We start from the raw sequence: 20,565 nt of genomic DNA on the forward strand, positions 1-20,565 counted from the left end.
TTTGAGACAGAGGCCTTACATGGATGTCCCACCCTGATATGTGGACAGTTTGTGGCTGTAGGTGCTGTTTGCCTGTCAGTGGCTGCAGAGCTTAATGATTCAGAGTGCAAAACCCCCCAAAATGAAGCTGTTTTGCTTTTCTTTTTTAAAATCTAGAGAATTAGCACACTTGAACTCCACTGTGAGTCATAAGAAAGGAGACAAATGAAGGCAGATGGGGCTGGTGTCGTTTTGGGAGGCACACCATGGCCGCTGCAACCCCTTTTTTGGCTTTTCTCCCAGATCTCCAGCATTAAGGCCGACTGCCAAGTTTTACATAACTATTTTGTTCTTACAGTTTTACCTGGAAGGAAAAATATATTTTTAATACAGAGCAGTCTGGGATTCATGTGTTTTAATGCAAATTGAACAAAACAAACTGAAACCTGTTTTATTCTATTTATAGAAGAAACCTTTAAGCATCTTATTGATGTTCGTCTGATCTGCAGAATAAAAATAAAAATCCCGTCATGTTCGGCAGTTTTATGAAACACATTCACTCTGGTGGTTTGTTACAAACTGAAACGAGTGTTAAGGTGACTTGTTACCAGCTGAGGGTTCTGTCTCCATCTAAGGATGTGCTTTAGTGAGTGCTCACATTTCCTCTTCGGCTGCACCGTACGTCCTGAAGAAAGGAAGAAGGGGAAAGAAATAGTTGGTGATTTTGCAGAGCTGCAGCACGCAGACTGTGAGCACATCCCAGCTGAGGCAGGCATCGCGGCAGCGGCTGAGTAAATAACCACTTACTGGGGCAGGAGGATGTTTGGTGGGGTGACCGAGTGGATGCCTGGAGTAGAGACATGGTGTAATAAAAGAGGTGGACAGACTCAAAGACTGAGTGAGTCTGAGGATCCCAGCTGATTGAGGCTGGGGTTTTTGAAGGATGTGCTGATTAGTGGAAAGTAAACCAGTCAGATGGAGGCTCCTATTCAGACAGGTGTGACTGTTGGAGCAGCCTCCCAGCCACCGGCGTCGTCTATCTGCCCCCCCCCCCCCCCCCCCCCCCCCCCCCACACACACACACACACACACACCGGATCTCCTTTCACGTTGTTTGAGCCAACCTGGAGATAGGTGTGTGTGTGTGTGTGTGTGTGTGTGTGTGTGTGTGTGTGTGTGTGTGTGTGTGTGTGTGTGTGTGTGTGTGTGTGTGTGTGTGTGTGATCTGTTAACACACCAAGTGTTAGCTCAGTATTTGTAAATCGGACTAAGTTGTAGCCATTTAGGTTGGCCTGCTTTAGAGTCTTCCTAAAATTGGATTGACTCCATAATAATAATAATAATAATTCATTAGATATTTTTGCAAACTGAGTTTTTAGTTTAAATTACAAACTTTCTCAATAGAAGAAAGAAAATATCATTTCTATAGCGCCTCTCAAGATAAAAATCACGAGACGCTTCGAATACCTGTAAAACTGACTAAGTTCCAGCGTTTTTGCGGCTGCCATCTTGAGTCAGATGGACTCCAGAACCCAACCAGTTTTAGATGTAGCTACGTTTAGTTAAAACATCCTGAGTTTCTTTACAACTGGTCCAAATGTGCATGAGATATTATGCTGACATAAACACACCAACAAAGGAAAACCACAAAATTATCTCCCAGATTTAATTTCTGGGTGGTATCCACACAAACCACGTCAATGAAACAGACTTTCTTCCATTTCATTTTGCAATTTCTTGTCAGCTAATTGTGAACAGAGTAATCAAAAGTTTAAATAAAGGAGAGTGAACTCGAGGAGAAAATGTGAGAAGGCTCACTGCACTGATGTTGTTCATGTGGTGAAGAGGATAGCTCTTTCTGTATTTCACTCAAAGCCAAATAAACTCTTACAGTTAGCTTTTGCTGTACAGCTTTTTTCATTGAAAGGGTTGTTTGTGGTGCCTCGGACAGGACGTTACTGCTGATCTTTGGCTCTTACACGATGCATCCTATCGATGTTTTCCGTAGCGTCCCATGGCAGGAGCCTGTTATCGTCCCAGATCAGCTTGTTCAGGAGGAGCTGGAACCTCCTCTCCTCTCATTAGGCTTGTTAACCGGATGGATGGTGCAGTGAGGACATCATTAGATGCATGGAGCTGCAGATGTAGCCAGAGATGCTCTGTGCTGAGTACACACACACTTTGGACTCTACCTTTACTGCAACTCGCCCCTCTCTCACTGCCTCCCCCTCCCTGCCTGTTTCCAACAAACTCATCTCAGTCATGTCCCACGTATCGTTTCTGAGCTGCGTTTCATCGTACAGCAAATAGAAGGCAGAATTCCCATCTGGGATGATTAGGAGCCGTGAAGCAGCTAGGAATCCCAGGACTACCTCACTAAATGCAGACACGGTGAGCTGGCTTTTCTGCTCATTATTTTACTTTGAGTCAATATTGGATATTCTTAAAATAACATCTCAAAGCTGCTTAAACATGATTCCGAGTTCCTGAATGAGTCTACCTTCTGCTGAACAGATGTTTAGGCACTTGAAAAGGAGGTCCAGCGGGCTTTAATGCGACCTGTCGCACTTACAAAGGGCCGTCTGTGGAGCTCGGAGTGCTCCACTTTAAACACACGAACAGATTATACAAGTAGAAGGATCTGGTCCCGTTTCCGGGGCGTTTAAATCCCTCCCTCTGAAGGGCTCCTTTCAGACGTCATCGCTAGCTTGCTGTTGTGTGCTGTACGGTTGACCTTATTTACACAATGGATTTGTTGGACAGCTGGGATGATGAAGTACCTAGAGAGCAGACGGTGGCTGACTGGAATGTGTTCCCTTCAAAAGCAGCGCCCTCTAGTTGGACATGGATGTGTTACCCTAACTGGTTTAAAATAAAATTCAGAGGTTTTTAGTAAGTGTGACTCAACCGTTAAACCCATTAAAATGTGTTTAAATTCTTTATCAGCTGCTTTATAAAGGGACATGTCTGAAACAACCAATTATGAATAACAGGCATTAGGGCACTTCACAGAGAAAATTAATCGTGTCGGAGCGTTAGATCATTATAACCCGTGTTCACTTCACCTACGCTGTCCAAACTCATTTCTGGAATAAAAACGTACATAAATATGTTTTTATCACCAATAGGCTCTCTGTTGAACACATAACATTCGTAAAGCAAATGTTTTCCGAAGAATCTTTGGAAAATATTTTTAAAACATCATAAAAACCAATTCCATGTTGTCGTTCTTTTTTAAAACACAGAAACGGTTTTGTTACCTGTTTTTGACGCTACGTTTCGCCGACGGCTGCCGGCTTCTTCAGGTTGACGCTGATGGTGGCGCGTCACTTCCTTCTCCGTTTATCTGCGGGCAGCAGAGGACGTTGTCGCCCTCTACTGCCCGCTCTCCCCTCTCCGACGATGCAGTCCCATGCGTGGTCCAGCATGTTAACTCCGTTGTCCCTGTTCATGGTCCCACATGTTTACACGCTGGACCACGCATGGGACTGCATCGTCGGAGAGGGGAGAGCGGGCAGTAGAGGATGACAACATCCTCTGCGAAGGAAGTGACGCGCCACCATCAGCGTCAGCCTGAAGAAGCCGGCAGCCGTCAGCGTAACGTAGCATCAAAAACAGGTAACAAAACCGTTTCTGTGTTTTAAAAAAGAACGACAACATGGAATTAGAAATAACGCACAGCAAGAACACACCTAAGATCATAAAAACCAAATTTGCAAGAATCGTTTATGTAATGCGCAATCTCGCTGTGAGTTTCAGGCCCTGAAAGATGTAAAGCCAAATATATTTAGAGTTCATATTTTAAGGAGACTCCTTCAGCAGGAGGAAGCAGCGCTGTTAGTGGTAATTAGTTTTATTCCGTTAGAATAAGTACAACCCATAAAAAAAGAAAAAATCATATTTGAGTAAGAATCAGTTTTAAACCTGTAAGGACAACTAATTAAGCTTTTTGTGTAACTGAATAATCAGTCACATAAAGACAACACGGGCAGACATTACTGCTATAAAAGCAGAGAAGAGCTGCCAGAGGAGCCCCGATGACCAAGCAGCAAGTCGGTTCACATTATCATTATGCTGATCTTTCATGATCTGAAATAGAAATCTATGCAGAAACATCTCTGGGTGTCGCTGGCATCTTTGCATTTAAAATGCCACCAAAGACACGTGAGTATAGCCTTCAAATCGAACATGATAGTTAGAATACCTTTATTAGTGCCTCAGTGGGGAAATTGTGGTATTGCAACAGCACAAGTACAGTAAAGTAAAATAGAAGTAGTACACAAAAGTATTTCAATAAGTTACTTAGAATAGAAAAAGTGTTGAATTAAAGTTAAAAGTTAAAGTCCCATTAGTTGTCACACACACAGGTGTGTGTGCGAAATTTGTTCTCCGCATTTGACCCATCCCCTGGGGGAGCGGTGAGCTGCAGACACAGCCGTGCTCGGGAACTATTTGGTGGTTTAACCCCCCAATCCAACCCCTTAACGTTGAGTGTCAAGCAGGGAGGCATTGGGTCCCATGTTTTCAAAGTCTTTGGTCTGACCCGACCAGGAATCGAACTCTGATCTCCCAGTCTCAGGGCGGACACTCTACCACTAGGCCACTGAGAAAGGTTGTAATTGTGAGTTTGATAGTTCATTCAGGAGTTTAGTAGGAGCTAAGCCCTGTAGCAAGTGAATCTAACATGAGGATTGTTCTTTCCTGCAGCTTCCAGCGAAGTCATTAGAACAAGGTCCTCATTATTTACCTATTTCTTAGAAAGCAAATTAGGTACCAAAGTATTGACTTGGTTTGATAGCTGAAATAGGATAAAAATGTCAGAAATAGTCAGTTTATTAGTTAGGATTTTGACACGACAGCCATAATGATCACCAGGTGCAGGCTTCAAAACATCTCTGCTGTGTGTTGTTGGTCGGCTGAACAGATATGGTGTGTATTCTGGACCAGTCGGGTTTCAGAAAGATCTCTGCTTCACTTCCTCGTCTAACTTTGGTCACTTTTGGTTCCAGTAACAACGACATCGATGGTAAAGCAGCAACCCCAAGTAGGCTAAAGACAGGAGCCTCCATGGTTTGTACCCACCTATAGAAAAGGTCCCACATAGTTTAATGTGAAGTCCTATAATAATTGCATACTGTATATTGTGTTACCTGGTCCACTCAACTCCAGACCAATAGCTGTCGATGCTTCAGATGGGTAAAACGGGTTTTTGTGTAAAATGAACTTTTATTGGATTATTCTTTGAAAGAGCTTTGTTTGGAGAACATCTGACCAGATTGATGAGCTAACGGCTAGTTTAGCCCAGGCAAAATAATACTAATAGTTATAGTTGGAATAACAATAATCTCACAGTTAGGGATTTACTTAAAGGTGCGTTATTTAAAAATGAAGTTAAAATGACATCTGAGGTAAAATTTGGTTACTGCAACCGCTTTAAACAACTCTGGAGCTTTTTGCCGGCCGTCATCAAATTCCCATTGTCGGCGCTGCAGCATTAGCTCGCAGGAGGCACGGCACCCCCACACTCACTGATAGTAAACGGTAGTTACGCCCCTCCTTCCTTAGTTTTGAAAGGAGAAAACTGGCACAGCCAACTGGATATGAAACATGTTTCAGTAAAACCGTCCTTCCAAAATGACGGGAACATGAGACTCTTTTGTAACATTCTGCACTTTTAAGTACTCTTCATCTTTCCTCATGTTGTGTCGATCCAGAGAAGAAACGTTTTTCCTTCTCTTTGAAAGTTTTCTTCCCACCGGAGAAGCAGATGGGATGAGTAGACTCCACCCAAAGAGAAGACATTCACATCCGACCCTCCTTGAGTCAGTGTGTGAGAATTACTCCGAGCTCTTCCTTATGTTTCCTGTTGACCCCTGGAGGGTGACGGGAAGTTCACTCGATTAAAATGTCAGAAGAAGTCAACGGTCGTTTTTCAATGGGTAGAGCCTAGTCAGCTGGAATGTCTCCTGGCTGTTCTCTCACAGGGAAAGCTGTGGAACGCTAGGAAAAACATCCCGTCTGCCTTCTGTTAAATTATTACCAGCAGTAAATGTCCATTTATTTGAAAGCGTGCCTACGGGGAAGCATAAACAAATCAAGTTATTTTGTTAATTGTATTTTTTTATATTGTTAAATTAGCATTAAAATGTCTTCTAACACAAAGAAGCAGTCGTGATCTCTGGTTGGTTTGTTTTTCCATAATTGAGGGGCTTCGGATCAATAGACCCGGTGGAGACCTGAGCCAATAGAAAGGCGGGCTTCATAGAGCAGTTCTCCAAGGATGCTGTCAACGTAACAGACAGATCTGGGCTACATTTGAAATTCATGCCGTACTAATAGCTAATAATATCTGGTTCTTTCTTGTAAAATACTCCATGTTGATGCTTTTATATGTAATAAGCTCTGGTTTTGTGCCCCAAACCAAAGCCAAACACTGTTATATCTCCTGGCTTGTCAGACATGCTGACTTTGAATTAGTAAATAAATCCATCCGTGATATCCCTCGTCTGTTCGTGTCAGATGGAGGTTAAAGGAGGCATTCCTGCCTTCTGGAGAGGTTTGTTATCATGCATTAGTGCATGCTTGTTCCATGTGAGACCAGGCGTCCTGTCCCGTACCGGCTTCAGCCTGCCTGAACAGAGTTGAAATAGAAGATCTGCTGACTTGCACCCAGCAGGTCCTGCAGAGACGTGGAATGAAAGGAACTTGCACGCTCAGGACATCACGTTTCACTGGAATATGTCGACATGAATCCGTTTTTCAGCACTTGTATGACCTGCACAAAATGTATCCCTGGCTTTAGTTTTCATTATTTGTGTTAAAAATGCAGAAAGCGTTGCTGGCCGTCTGTGTGTGTGTTTTTGTTCGGTGAAAGAAGGGTACTCATGAATTATTCCTGATCTAATTCTGGTTTTATTGTTGAGATGTTTGAACTTTTGATTAATATTTAAACACAGCTGATCAGGTTCTGGTCACGGGTTGGCTCAGGTTTCGTTTTCCCATGTTCATTCATTAATGACTGGGCCGGTTTTCTGCTTGGATGTGCAGAGTTTTGAGGAAAAGGGGAAAGAAAAAACAAAGATTCAGGATTTCCTCTGACGTTTTCAGATCCTGACGCAGCACCTTTTGTCAGTAAGTAACTTTCATCACTCATCAAACCTCAGATGAGGGAGAACGAATGGAGTAGCATGTTACTGTAGAGCACATAAATGCTAATCTGATGAGATTCAACTGACAGTCTAAACATCTTTCTAGCTTTATCTGCATTTCTTTTTTGCCGAGCTGTGATTAAGTTAAGTGGTTTAAATGAAAGGGTGAAATTCTGCGCTCCTGTCTGGCACCAGAGGAGTTTTATTCTTGAAACTGAACTAAACATGATTCTCTAAATTGCTCTCAATTCTCCCACATCTGCCATTTTTGGCAGTTCATCCTGAAATAACTTGTTCTCCTGACTAATTCCTTCCCTCCCAGTTTAATGAGTTCCATTAAATAAAGAAAAAACGTTTTACTATTGAACATCCTCTGGGACCTTAGTGTGAATAATCATTGAAATGCAAAAGGTTTGCGTGTTTCTACACAAAGACTTGGTTCTTTTAAAGACACGTTGGCACATTTGAGTCTGTTTTTCTGACTCTAAGGATGTGAAGGTGCAGCGAGTTCATATTTAAAAAGCTGCTTTTATTTGCAGTGCCAGCTCTTCTATGACTGGTGCCAGTTCAGATGGTTGAACTTGCAGCAGCTCCTCGGGGCTCAGTAGCAGCAGTGTTTACGCTGTGAGCTTCAGATGCTGAGCTGAAGGAAGGCTAAATGACTCCAGCTAAAGGGGTTATATCCTCACGAATCAATTTGCAGTCCTGAAATGAAATATTATGGTCCTACCGAGCAGGTGAGTATCTGCCCACAACTGAAGCTTTGACATGACTACAATTTAAACCTCAAAAGATCTTTTGTCTCTCAGAAACATCTTGTTATAATTGCTTACTCTGTCAGTTTTAAAGATATTGAGCTAAATTTAAAGCTAGTAGCTAAGAATCCTTCCAAACTCGAAGTGCCACCTTTATGCATTATAAATTCATTGTGTGAGAATGGAGAAAGGATGACATCCTGTGGTCAAATGTGGGTACTGCAGTCCATTTTAAAAACGCACGAGTGACTCTCGCTTGCGTTCTGTGAGTTTAAGGCTGTTCCCAGCTACCGTTTAGCACCAGAAGATTCTAGATGAATACACTCACTGGCCGCTTTATTGGGTACACCTTGCTAGTACTGGGTTGGACCCCCTTATACTTTCAGAACGGCCTTAATCTTTCATGGCACAGATTCAGCAAGGTACTGGAAACATTCCTCAGAGATTCTGGTCCATACTGACATGATAGCATCACACAGTTGCTGCAGAGTTGTCGGCTGCAGTCCACATCTATGATGTGAATCTGCCGTTCCACCACGTCCTAAACATGCTCTATTGGATTGAGATCTGGTGACTGTAGAGGCCGTTTGAGTGCATTGAACTCATTGTTATGTTCAAGAAATCAGTCTGAGAAGATTTGAGCTTTATGGCATGGTGGATTATCCTGCTGGAAGTAGCCATCAGAAGATGGGTACTCTGTGGTCATAAAGGGATGGACACGGTCAGCAAAAATACTGAGGTAGGCTGTGGTGTTGCAACAATGATTGATTTGTAGTAAGGGGCCCAAAGTGTGCCAAGAAAGTGTCCCCCTCACCATTACACCACCACCACCAGCCTGAACTGTTGATACAAGGCAGAATGGATCCATGCTTTCATGTTGTTGACACCAAATTCTGAGCCAACTATCCGAATGTCGCAGCAGAAATTGAGACTCGTCAGAGCAGGCAACATTATTCCAATCTTCTATTGTCCAACGTTGGTGAGCCTGTGTGAATTGTAGCCTCAGTTTCCTGTTCTTAGCTGACAGGAGCGACACCCGGTGTGGTCTTCTGCTACTGTAGCGTGTACATTTCACTTTAACATCAAGTTGTTTGTAATTGTAAAAGTAGCCTGAGATATTTTTAGAGCCAACTACTTTGTTTTCCTAATTTACCATTAGCATTGTTAGCTCAACGTTAGCCTCTAAGCCTTCTTTACTTGATATTAGCCAAACAAAAAGACGCTGTGGCGTCTTAGGAATACAAGAACCAACTTCATGGTCATCCCTGTTACTGGCCAACATGCTGTGCACAGCTCTGGAGCTTTTTGCCTGCTGGTGTTGAATTACAAATGCCACTCTGCAACCCCCAGCCCACTGAGAAGGAAATCTGTTTCAACAGTAGTCTGTTTTGTGATTAATTTACTGTAGAATTGTTACTTATTGTACCTTTAATTATTTTCCATGTGTAAAGTTATTATGAAAGGTAGTGGCTGGTATACATTCATTTAAAAACTTATTATTATTTCTGCTGAAAGACTTCCGTTCAGCCTCTTTGAAATGTCATGGCTCCATATTCGTTCCCTTGCCAGAATTACATTTATACAGGTATTTTATTTAGAAAAACGGGTTTTATATCTAAAGACGAAGAAACGTTGATGGATGGCTTCTGAAAACCAACCCTGGAATCAGTCGGATGGATTCCCAGACCATGGTGGGATTGTTGGGCTGGAAAAGACATACTTTAGGAAAGTTTTAGTGCTTTAAAATGATTACCAGCAGACGAGGATGTCAGAACTACAGCTGCTAACATTTGCTCATTATAGTTTCTGCTGCATCGATTTGTGCAGGCTTTTGTTAATAAGCCTTGCCTTTACTCTGTCACACTCCTGTCACTACTTGAGACAGGTGTGAGTCTGCCACAAATAGATTACACCCCCCCTCCCCAACACACACACACCCAACCAGAGAAGGCTGGTCTGTTACATCCTGGTACTTGTGAAGAGAAAAAAGGATCTGACCTCGGGTATGTTAAAAGACATCTCCTCCGTTCAGGCCTGCAAGGGAGCATGTAGTCTCATTCATGACCAGTGGGAGGCGATGTGACCCAGAGGGTCTGTAAGGGCTCTGTTTAGTCATTCTAGCTGCTTGGTGATGGATTGCTATGGTCATCATGACCACTACAGGGTATTTATACCCACTGTGGCCTTTTGTCACATTCAGAGTCATGGCTGCATTAACCGCAGCAGCACAAACGAGTCCAAGTCCCTCTTTGTTTTCCATCTGACCTCAACGTGAAATGTGCTTCATGATGATGTGCCGGGGGAGCAGATAAGACCAAATGAGCATTCGGTGACTCCTCTATTGTCTGAACCTTTATTCTCCATCCTGTTCTTTGCAGCGTTATCTTCCTCTCAGTGTTTACCAGAGCGTGTCACCTCACATGGATCTATTTATAGCAGCAGAAATCTGTGCTGTAGTGTGTGCGTGTTTATGCCGGGGTGGGGCCTGAGAACAGCTTAGGAGAAACACGAGAACCGGTCACGTTGGGGACTGGGCTGAAGATCTTGTGCATGGACAAACTCTCCTGATCATGTTAACAGTAAACATTATGAGTTGTTTCATAAACGGTGAGAGGAATGTGAGGACGTTCATGCAGTTAGATGAAAAGAGCATCTGGAGTTCAGCTGATCCATGGCATGAGAAAAAAGTCCACAAACAGGAGGCGTAGCTTCAAACTGCAGGTTTGCTTCACTTCCACAGAAAGGCTGTTATTTATTTCTTCGCCATCTCTGTGCTCACTCAGTCATTTAAGAAATTGCAGAGAAATTCCAGAGAGTTGGTCACCAGTCACCCGCATTCTTATTTTAGAGGCGTTCTGAGCCTCCACCTGGCTCGACTTTGGAATGTTAAGAGAAAACCAGAACAGGAAGCCCACATGAACACAAAGAACATGCAAGAAAGCGAGCAAAGCATAGTGCTGCATTTTAGTTTATTTAGGCGAGAGCAGAGCAATGGTACCGAACTTTTCTATATTGTTTTCTGGTTTATTGAGAAATGAACCTGCTTTGTGTGAAAGTGCAGAAGATAAATAGATATTTAGCAAAACAATATTATTTATTGCTAAAATAAAAAATCTGATGATTAAAATTATTTATTTAAATGTGATCAAACATCTAAAACTAGACACAAGAATGGTATGTGGAGCAGAAACAAATCAAACACCCCCTAGTGGATGGTTTCAGAATAGGTTTTAGACTCTTTCTGTGTGAATGAATGGATTTTTGTTCAAGTTCTAGAATTAAAATACACCTCCTAGTGTTTTCCTGTGGATTTCTGCTCATCGATGCAGTTTTTGTTAAATCATTTTCCAATAAATGTAGTTGTTATTTACCTGAGTGGCTGAGCAAGTGAAGGGGTGAGTAGGTGAGCCATCACCCTCACCTCTCCGGCGCTGATACAGCCTGGCAGCGCCCGCAAACAGGATTTCGTGGATTTGCTTTTCTACAACAGACTGAAGAATCCAGTCTGAGTTGTGGGGACAGGAGAAATCCTGGGCGCTAGCAGCTCACATGAAATGATATTCTTTTCATCTCCTGTGGTTCGGCTTAAAGTTTCCACTCATCTGAGCAGATTATCTCTATTCAGGGTGGGATTACTTACTACTCCTTGCTTTAGAAATGTACAAACAGGGGCGGGCGGGGGGGATCCTCTCAGACATCACTTCTCTGGTAATCTTGCATCGCTCTCCTAGGATCACACAGTCAACACATCTGGTCCAGCTTTGCTGCCAGGATGCGATCAGCAGAGGCAACATATCCTTTAATTACTCCTATTCCAGCTCTATTTATACATCTGTTGCCAGATCTTTGTTACTCAAACTCATTCTTTGTTCAGGAGGAGCGTGCTTCCCCCCTCTGTGTTTGAAACCCTCCCGGGCCACTACATCTCATTTAGTATTCTCTTGTATCAAACTATGACATCAGCCCGCCCTGATCGTTTCCAGATGTTGGCGAGGGCCGAGTTTTCTCTTCATTTTCCATTTCTTAAACACGGGCCTCAGTCGCACAACATTCAGCCTGAAGCAGATAAAGAGAAACAACGCATGATGTCATGTTAACAGAACACAAAGGGCCAGAAACTCGTCACCATCTTTCCAGGAAGCGACCACTTTCTCATCCTGAGCTGTCTTCTCCTCTGCGTTGTCTTTTTTACTCTCGTTCCATTAGGAAGGTTTTTTAATGGGAACTCACCCAGTGAAGCAGTTTTTATCTGTATGTATATAGTCTGTGTTCGTCTTTCTGTACCCGACAAGCAGAACGATGACAGGTTGGGGGGACGAAGGCGAGGTTGACGGAGAAGGAGCTGAGAGGCAGAGAGACCCCGGGGTAAATGGTATTTTATGAGCAGAGAGTGGGCCTCTGCTTGGAATTCTCAATGACATCATGCTGGAGCAGAGCGTTGTGCAGATCCAGGACTCGGGAGATGGAGTGAGCCTTCACCAGACCAGACGGCACGGCTAGACTGGGCCGTAACACTAGAACGGGAAGCGGCACGAGAAGGCAGGCACACAGATGGAGTTGCACCGACTTAAAGTTAGACTAAATACAAATCCCATCATTTCAGGAGAACCCTCACCAACAAGCCTCGCGCCGACACAGTCACGTGCTTTTGCTTTCAAAATGAGACCATGAAATTACTTCATTTCTCCCTGAAAAACAAACAAACTCCAGTTGGCTGCTCCCTGCGCTCCTCCAGCCAAATAAAGCCAATATCTAATGTCTGCAGACTTCCAAATCCCAAGTTCCTGCCTCTGCCTGCCTGCTGGGTGAGGTGTGACCAGACGGTTAAAGACCCCAGGTTTAAATATCTCGTCTTTTTGCAAGTTAGCATTTCAGCGATGGGTGGAGATGTGTAAGCCGAGCGTAACGTCTGCACCTCCATGAGGCATCAGCAGAGCAAAGGTCGCACGCTGAAATAGATCAGCTCCAGACGTCTGCCTCTCTGCACATAATCGTTCTGCACGACTGCCGGGCAAAACACCTTTTATTCACTTCTTTTGTTTTCGTCTCTAATTCTGCACCTTTTAGTTAAAACCTTTAAACGACGTAAACAGGAGAGTAGAGGTGATCATTTCAGAGCTTTGGCCTTGTAATTAGTAGAATCTTCATGTGTGTGTGTGTGTTTATGTGTGTGTGTGTGCCATGTGGGAGCCATTCTCCTCCGTTTCCTGCACCCGCTGTCATTACATAGGAAACACGTCTGACCCCAGCTCCCTCCTCTCAGAGGGGTGATAGTCTTGTGAACTCCGGCAACAAGGCGCTGTCAGTTATGAGCAGATCCTTGCTGTAAAGATGCAACATGAGAAGAGACGTACACTTGGTCCTATGCATGAAACCAAACATCGCTGAATGAAAGGGGAGGATTTATGGTGGAGAACTTTAACTCTGGAGTGATTTACGTGCAGCAGGAGGAGGGAAAGTCCCCTCTGGACTTTTTGTGGAGCACATTGTAACAATCACCTCTCAGCCCTGAAAGGATCTATTAATAGAGGAGCTTTTTATTTGCTTTTATCTTTACTGGAAGTCCTTTCCCCCCCGTGTAACGCGCTTCCTTAAAATATTGAAGCCACTTGTTTCCTCCTGCATACTCACTAGTAGTCCATTTTCATGTTTAAACTCATTTCCCCCCCATTCTACTTCACCTGCAGCTCCAACAGCCTCAGAAAGTATTTCATCCAAATCCTACCCAGCTACAAGCCGCCGTGCTTTTTCACACACACCCCTTCCCTGCACCCCGCCCCCTTCCATACTGCTCAGGGCCCGGCAGTAGCTCACACTCCACCATTTCCAAAGCCTCCACCCCCTTCTAACTCCTACCAGCCTGGCGTGCAGAGAATAGAGAAGGAAGCAAGACAAAAAGAGAGAGCTCTGTCAGAGATTACAGACTGCCACTTAGCTCTGGACCGTACGCGCCCGCCAGGACCAGAAATGGGGACAGCGATGAGAATCAGGCAGCTTCAAGCTAAAACAGATGGCAGTCTGGGGATGTTTCTGCCTGTTAGAGGACGCTTTTAGGCGGCATAGGGACCCGCTGATGTTTTGGAGAACATCATCTCAGGAGTGCTGGTCATCATGTGGTGTTTGCAGTGTAACTCAGAGAAGACCCAGTCGCTGCTGGAGCTGGAGCTGAATGGCTGGTAAGAGTGGTGTGAAAATGTGTTGTAGTTGTTGTTTCCCGCTGAAGGGAGAGACACCTGATGAGGCGTTGTTTGGTCAACAAACGGAGGGGCTTGTGTGGGGTTCCAGGAGGAGCCAGTGAGGAGGTGAGAAGAGGAACGGTAAAGCTTTTGGACCACAAACTTCAAAGAGCCGTTCCAGTTTCGACTCGCGCTCAATGAAAAGCAGATCATGTCCATGTGTGTGTGTGTGTGTGTGTGTGTGTTACTGTACAGAATCCATCTGTGAGCTATATTGCGTTGCATTCCTGTGGTTTATAGTGCCCCCCACCCCCCCCCCACCCCACCCCTGCTAACTCGCTGGCCGTGACTGTGCTGCTTGGTTCAAGGACAGGTGCTGAGCGTGGAGTTGAGGACAGCTAATTATTTATTCCCCACAGACGATGGCTGAGTTGTTGCACACTGAGAGGCAGGAGGGGAGCAGTATTGATCTCTGATCACTTCAGAATCAGCAGATTCTCTTTCATTTTAAGTTGATGCAGCTGCACTTCACTAATCAAGCCCTCCGTTTGAGAGTCTGAGCTAATTATCCAGCTCTGCAGCATGATGAGCGCTTCTGCTCAGAGCTTTTAGTGATTCCTGTAATGTAAATAAAATGTTATGTTATTTATAGCATTTACAGCTTATTGGCTGTTTGATGCGAAAACAATAATAATAAAATTTCATCTTATACAATTTGTAATAAGCCACAAAATAAGCTAGTAAGTTATTACAAAGTAGAAAAAAAATAAAATTTTGTTCAATATCCTTAATTCTAATTTACCTCACATGCTCATATAATAATCTCATGTATATATATATATATATATATATATGAGCATGTTGCTGATTGTCGTTTAACTTACACTTTATAAAGCTGCTGCATTCATTTTCAAATTTAATCATCCGTGTTTTCCTCAATTGATAATCTAATCTCTCTAATGATCAAATCTGAGTAATCCAGTATAAAATTACTGTTTATTAGTAATGAGAATAGATCAAATTCATTTTTCTTACGCTTTCTCAGTTGAAACTTTCCATGACGGCAGATATTCAGATGTAATCCGCAGTAAGGGAGTGTTGTGACAACAGTGTAAACACCATCAGTCGGACAAGCAACATTAGAACGTTTTTCATGAATGTTTTTGCTGCTTCTCATCTGACTATATCATCACAGCCAAGAGAGTATTTGAAATGAAGTAATCAGATGTTAATTAGCTTAGCACAGTTATTTTATTATTTAATGTGGCAAATGGCTGTAAGGTATTCTGAAAACAAACATTTATCCAGACATGTTATTGGCGTGAGCTTGGACCTTACACTTCTCATCTTCCCGGGCTGTGGAGGTGAACACATCTATAAATAACTAATATTTGTCAAGCATGTTGTTAGAGATCACACCTACTTTTTGTTGCAGTTTGGCCTTAATCATGGTTTTGTTGAACAGTTTTTTTGGCTCGTCCTTCACCCTAAGTGCCTGGATCTGTAGAAACCTGGCTTCACTTCTTGCTAATCTCGAGAGAGGGTTCCAGGTGAGCTCCAGACTCCAGGACAACTTTGGGATTATTTAAACAAGTACATTTCATATAAGAGTCCTGTGACATGAAGGCAAACCCTTCGACCCATCGATGAAGAAATTCAGAACTCTCGCAAACTTTTGAGACATTTTAGGGGAAAACAGTGCTCACAAATGTAGTTTGTACAGTCGCTACCCAGTGAGGTTGTGTATTTCTCAGTGAAATCCACTTCTCATATGTAAGTTTTGAAATCCTTGTATAAATATGGCCAGATCGGATCTCCGGGCTTCCAAACAGTAGTCCGCAAACCGATGAGTGACGTCAAGGTGGCCAGTCAACATTTTTCATTCAGTCTGTGGTCCTCCAGCAGCCAGCATCCCACCTAGACACTTTCAGCTTCTGGTTTCTGCTGAGATTGGCTGCCAAAAGGCAGTTTTGTGGTTTATAGAGGTACTTGGGAATACTCTCACACTGAAAGTACACAACTGACAGTAGTTATCAACCATGAGCTGGAACGAGACTCCAGTCGACTATTCTTTTGCCTGCTGCAGACTCTCAGGAGCGGCGCTGTCAGCCAGCCGGCCGGCCTGCACAGCTTCCCAGGATGCAGCTGTGTGTCAAACTGTAAATTCCCATCTCACTCCTTTGGTGTCTTTTTATAGCCGTGACAGAAAAACTGCTGCTCTACGGAGAGAAAAAAGTCTCAAAAGATCTGTGTGTGTGCTTTTACCTTTATTTTCTGCTGAACTTTGATTTATTTGTGCGGTTTTCGCAGCTTCAATCTGAAAAGAAAATAGATTTTTACATGAGTGTGCTGTGAAATCTGGTGTGTTCATCTGTATTTATGAGCTCTGTGAGCCACTTTGAACAGGGGGGAACATCTGCTGATGTGTAGCTCGAAGCAAATGTCACTGCATGTGGGGTGATGGTGCTGTAGGGGGGGTCGCTTTACTGCCTGTGTTTATCTACACACACACAAAAAATGCTGTTTTTGTCGTGAGGTCAAGAGGGGTGTGATTATGTATTTAAGTGTTTGGAACAAGAGCTTTATCTTACATTCCCTCCTTAATTATAGGAAAACGTTGTTATCCTCATTAAAACCCAGCGCGGATGGATATGAATGCTGATGTAAGAGTGGAATGTTGTTTCTGATGAAGATACAAAGATTTTCTAACCAGCTTTCATTGTTCTTCGGTTATGAAGAGAAGCCAGATGTTCACTTAAAATTCAGAATTATTGCTAAAATAAAGAAGGAATCCAAAACCCTCTGTCAGAGTCTGGTTAGACATTTCTTTGTGCCTTTGTTTGGGACTTACATTAGTTCCACACTGCAGCTCACTCAGCCTGCTCTTCATTAGCTCTCTTCTGTTCCCAGAACTCCCGGAGATGTGACTCCTCTTTTCCGTGACATAGGAATGTTTCTCCCTCAGGTCCGACTGATAGAACGAGCTGAGGCCTGGTCAGGGGTCTGGGTCTGTTTGCTCAGGATGTGTTTTTTTTTGGGGGGGGGGGGGCACCACCACCCCCACCACCACCACCTTCCACTCCTCCAAACCCATGACCCTGAAACCCACTGCCAGCCATCCCTGCCCACTGGCCCCATCAGAAGGAACGGGCTGGTTTTGAAGTCGTCCAGAGGGACGGCCACTGCTAACGCCGTGGGATCAGATTTCAGGGCTGTATAGAATCAGGAGGTGGTCTCGAGAATACATCACCTCCTTAGTGGTTCTATCATACTTTATTCTGGAAGATACACCCTCTCCCTGGACGTCTCCCGTTTTTAATTCCACTTTGAAAAATCTCAACTCTTCCGCTCTCTTTCCTCTTCCTCATCATAGAGCTGACCTCACTCTGCTGGGTGTTTGGTGACCTCGGAGCAGAAAGTACAGCCTTTTCAGCTTTCATCCCTTCACAACCTGCAATCTCACACTGTCTGGATTCTTGGTTGAATGTGGAACAGAAAATATCTAAAAAGAGGGAAAGTTCTGCTGGTAAAATGTTACCATGGGAGGCTTTTGTTAGGCCTGGCTTCTTTCAGCATGTTTGTATGACTGAGTGATAACACGACAAGTGAAAGTTTTAGTAAATCACAAAGCTGGAACATCATAACTGTCCTCTTGGTGGTGCCAAATTAGTTTACTGGGGTTTCATCCAAAGGTTTGGGCATTCGGCCGATCACTCGCCAGCCTGTGCCAGTGCTGTCCTGAGCTAAGTTAGATATCCTCACACATTCACAAACTTGAAATCAAACTTTTTTGTAGAAACTGCAGCAGCAGAAACGTATTCTGGCTCTGAGACAGCAGGCAAGGTGTGACTCTCAACTCCACAGATCGCAGCTTTGCAGTTTGCTGTGACTAATGGTTGGGGAGGTTTGTCCCAGTAGTGGTTGGGTAATGAGGAAGGATTTTCTGGTGTGGTTCCATCAGAATAAGAGCTCACTATTTTTGTCGTATTTCCACGTGCTGGATCACAGCTGAACACGGTCCGTACCTGCTACCCTGAGAATGTCCGTAGAAACGGCGCTGTTCCTGTTGATCCTCGAGGTCTTGGCATAAGTGGCACTTGTTGACCTTGGCTGGATAGGAAGGGGCATCCAAACACCAAAGGGTGCCTCCAGGAGGTTTGTGTGGGAAGGGAGCTGCTGATTTGCATGCAGTGGGCACTTAGACAGATAAGGAATCCCCTTTAATGTAAACCTATTTTATCTTATTGTACACAAGTTATTGGCTGTATGAAGGACATAAATGCAACATGAGCATGAATGAATAAATACTGCCTCTTATTCAGACTAGTCTCTCCTAAATTCATATTTATTAAAAATCTCATTGACGGACATCTGTCTGACCTCCACTTGGTGGTGCTGTTGCAGCCACCATGTTAGCTGCTAGAACGGGGGCAGGGAACCCTGGCCCTGGAGAGCCACTATCCAGCATGTTTTAGAGGTTTCCCTGCTTCAACACACCTGATTTGAGTCAGCAGGTGATTAACTGGTTTCTGCAGAGCCTGGTGAGTCTGTCCTGGACCAGGGTTCCCTGCCTTTGCGCTAGAATCTGACTGCTCAGGTATGATTTTGTAGAAAATGATGATCTTAATAATTCTAGCTGTCCCTATCATGACCATATTAGAGACGACAACCCTAAATGTAACACTCACTAATTTATTCATCGTTTTTTCTTACATTATTAAGTGAAAACTAAAATGTGTTTACAATAATGTGGTGGCGTTCTTCTTTGCAAACAAATCCATGATGTTGTTTTTCATGGAGGAAAGGCTGGGACATAAATAGATGACAGGCAGCTGCTGTCCGATGTCTACACACTTACTCACATAACTGGGATGGCTGGCCAGGCTAGCAGCAGCAACATCCTACAAATATGTTCCTAAAGAAAGCATCATCATGAACAGATTAGAGCTCTTTATGAGCCTTTTAATTACTTTAAACTTCATGTCTTTGGTAATAAATCAACTACTGAATGACCGTGCTTATTTCTTATTGTTCAGTCTAGTGTAAACAGGATTTCACAGACAGAAAGTGGCAAGTTTTTCTGTTCAAAACAGACTAAGAACACACAGGATTGTTGTTTCATCACAAGTTGCAGAACGCCTCCTAAGAGCATTTTCTTTGCATTTCCTGGACACTAAGAGCTGGGTGGTGGTAGAGATGAACACATCTGCTCCTAGTTAACATCCTGATGTTTCATGCAGAGCCATGTTTGTTGCCACTCAGTTTCCTGTTTTCCACTATTAGTTGCTTTTGTCTGACAGGCCGTTTTCTCTAAACGTTTATTTTAGGCTGTCTAATGAAGGAAGTGGGTTGTGTACACTGTGTGGGTGTGTCGAGTCACGGTTCACACACATTTGGCTGTGAGCAAACTCTGTGAGCAGCGTACCGTAGAGTAAAAGTAGTCAGGATCTTCACGATTCAGCCACAGCCTGTCTTTTTTCTGTTTTTATGGGACCGATGAAGCCGTATTTGCTCTGTGCAACTCTAAGCTGGACTTTGAATCCTGAACTGGAACAGTGTGCCGTTGCTCCTACGGCCATGATGTAATTGGTCTCTGATTGGTCATTTAACTCTGCATAAGCTTTGGTTTCCTGGAGGAGCTTGTGCACTCTGGACTTCCGTTCACTGTAAAAATGGTGGACAAGATCTGGAGGAAGAGTTGGCATTTTATCGAAAATAGACGATCATTCCGCAATAAACAGTCCTCTTATAAGGTTTCAGAGCATAAGAGCGTGTGAGTACCTCCCGTTTTCACCCGTGTTACATTTATTCATTCAGAAATGGTGGCTGTTCAGTTTTTGGTGTGTTTACGTGGCATTTTATGTTTTACATAAATTTCAATGTAAACCCGTAAATGAAGGTTCCTCTCACTTGTTTAGGCTTTAGATTTACGATGTCTAAGAAGTTGCACTCACGAATGCAGTTTAATTCTGTTTGTTTGTGGAACTCAAGGGTCATTTTAAATTCTTCATTTTAGAAAAGTTGATCACCTAAGGTACCTCCTGTTGACTTGAAAAGTCTTCAAACGTGCTTGTTTAAAAACTTTTATTGTTTTTATAAGCTGCTTAATTTTCCATTTTACTCTGATTACAGTGTGGAAGGGGATGGACGGCCTAGTGATGGCGGTCCTTCTTTGGATGGCAGAAGCAGCTACGGTCAGGGCCCTGTAACTCACGGCTCGGCCATCAGCCCTGACCGATTTGACAGCCAGCTTTACGGCCACGGGGTTCAACCCGGGCCACAGAGGCCCCGCCGGCCCAAGCTTCAGCACTCACAGTCCATTCTTCGTAAGCAGGCCGAGGAGGAGGCCATCAAGAGGTCCCGTTCGCTCTCTGAGAGTTACGAGCTCTCTGCTGACCTCCAGGATAAACAGGTATCCCTAAAGCTGTCACACCTACTTTGGGTAATGCTAGAAGTTTCTTTATGTCAGAATGTCTTTGACGATATGAAGTCATAGACCAACTACAG

General features: G+C 43.7%; 1 protein-coding gene across 13 annotated transcripts in view; it reads left to right on the forward strand.

Moving 5' to 3' along the window:
• Window positions 1-20,565, forward strand: part of LOC107391097 (IQ motif and Sec7 domain ArfGEF 1) — a 116,699-nt gene that overhangs the window by 78,556 nt on the left and 17,578 nt on the right. For 10 of the 13 annotated variants that reach the window (XM_070545048.1, XM_015968164.3, XM_015968165.3 and 7 more), the window contains one exon: window positions 20,191-20,470. In XM_070545048.1, the coding sequence (XP_070401149.1) occupies window positions 20,191-20,470 (280 nt within the window). Of the gene's footprint in view, window positions 1-2,347; window positions 2,371-13,763; window positions 14,059-19,498; window positions 19,832-20,190; window positions 20,471-20,565 lie in introns of those variants that run through there. The other 3 variants (XM_054746012.2, XM_015968168.3, XM_015968166.3) reach the window with 3 other exon arrangements.

Source organism: Nothobranchius furzeri, chromosome 15, assembly GCF_043380555.1.
Source record: "Nothobranchius furzeri strain GRZ-AD chromosome 15, NfurGRZ-RIMD1, whole genome shotgun sequence".
Classification (NCBI taxonomy): Eukaryota; Metazoa; Chordata; class Actinopteri; order Cyprinodontiformes; family Nothobranchiidae; genus Nothobranchius; species Nothobranchius furzeri.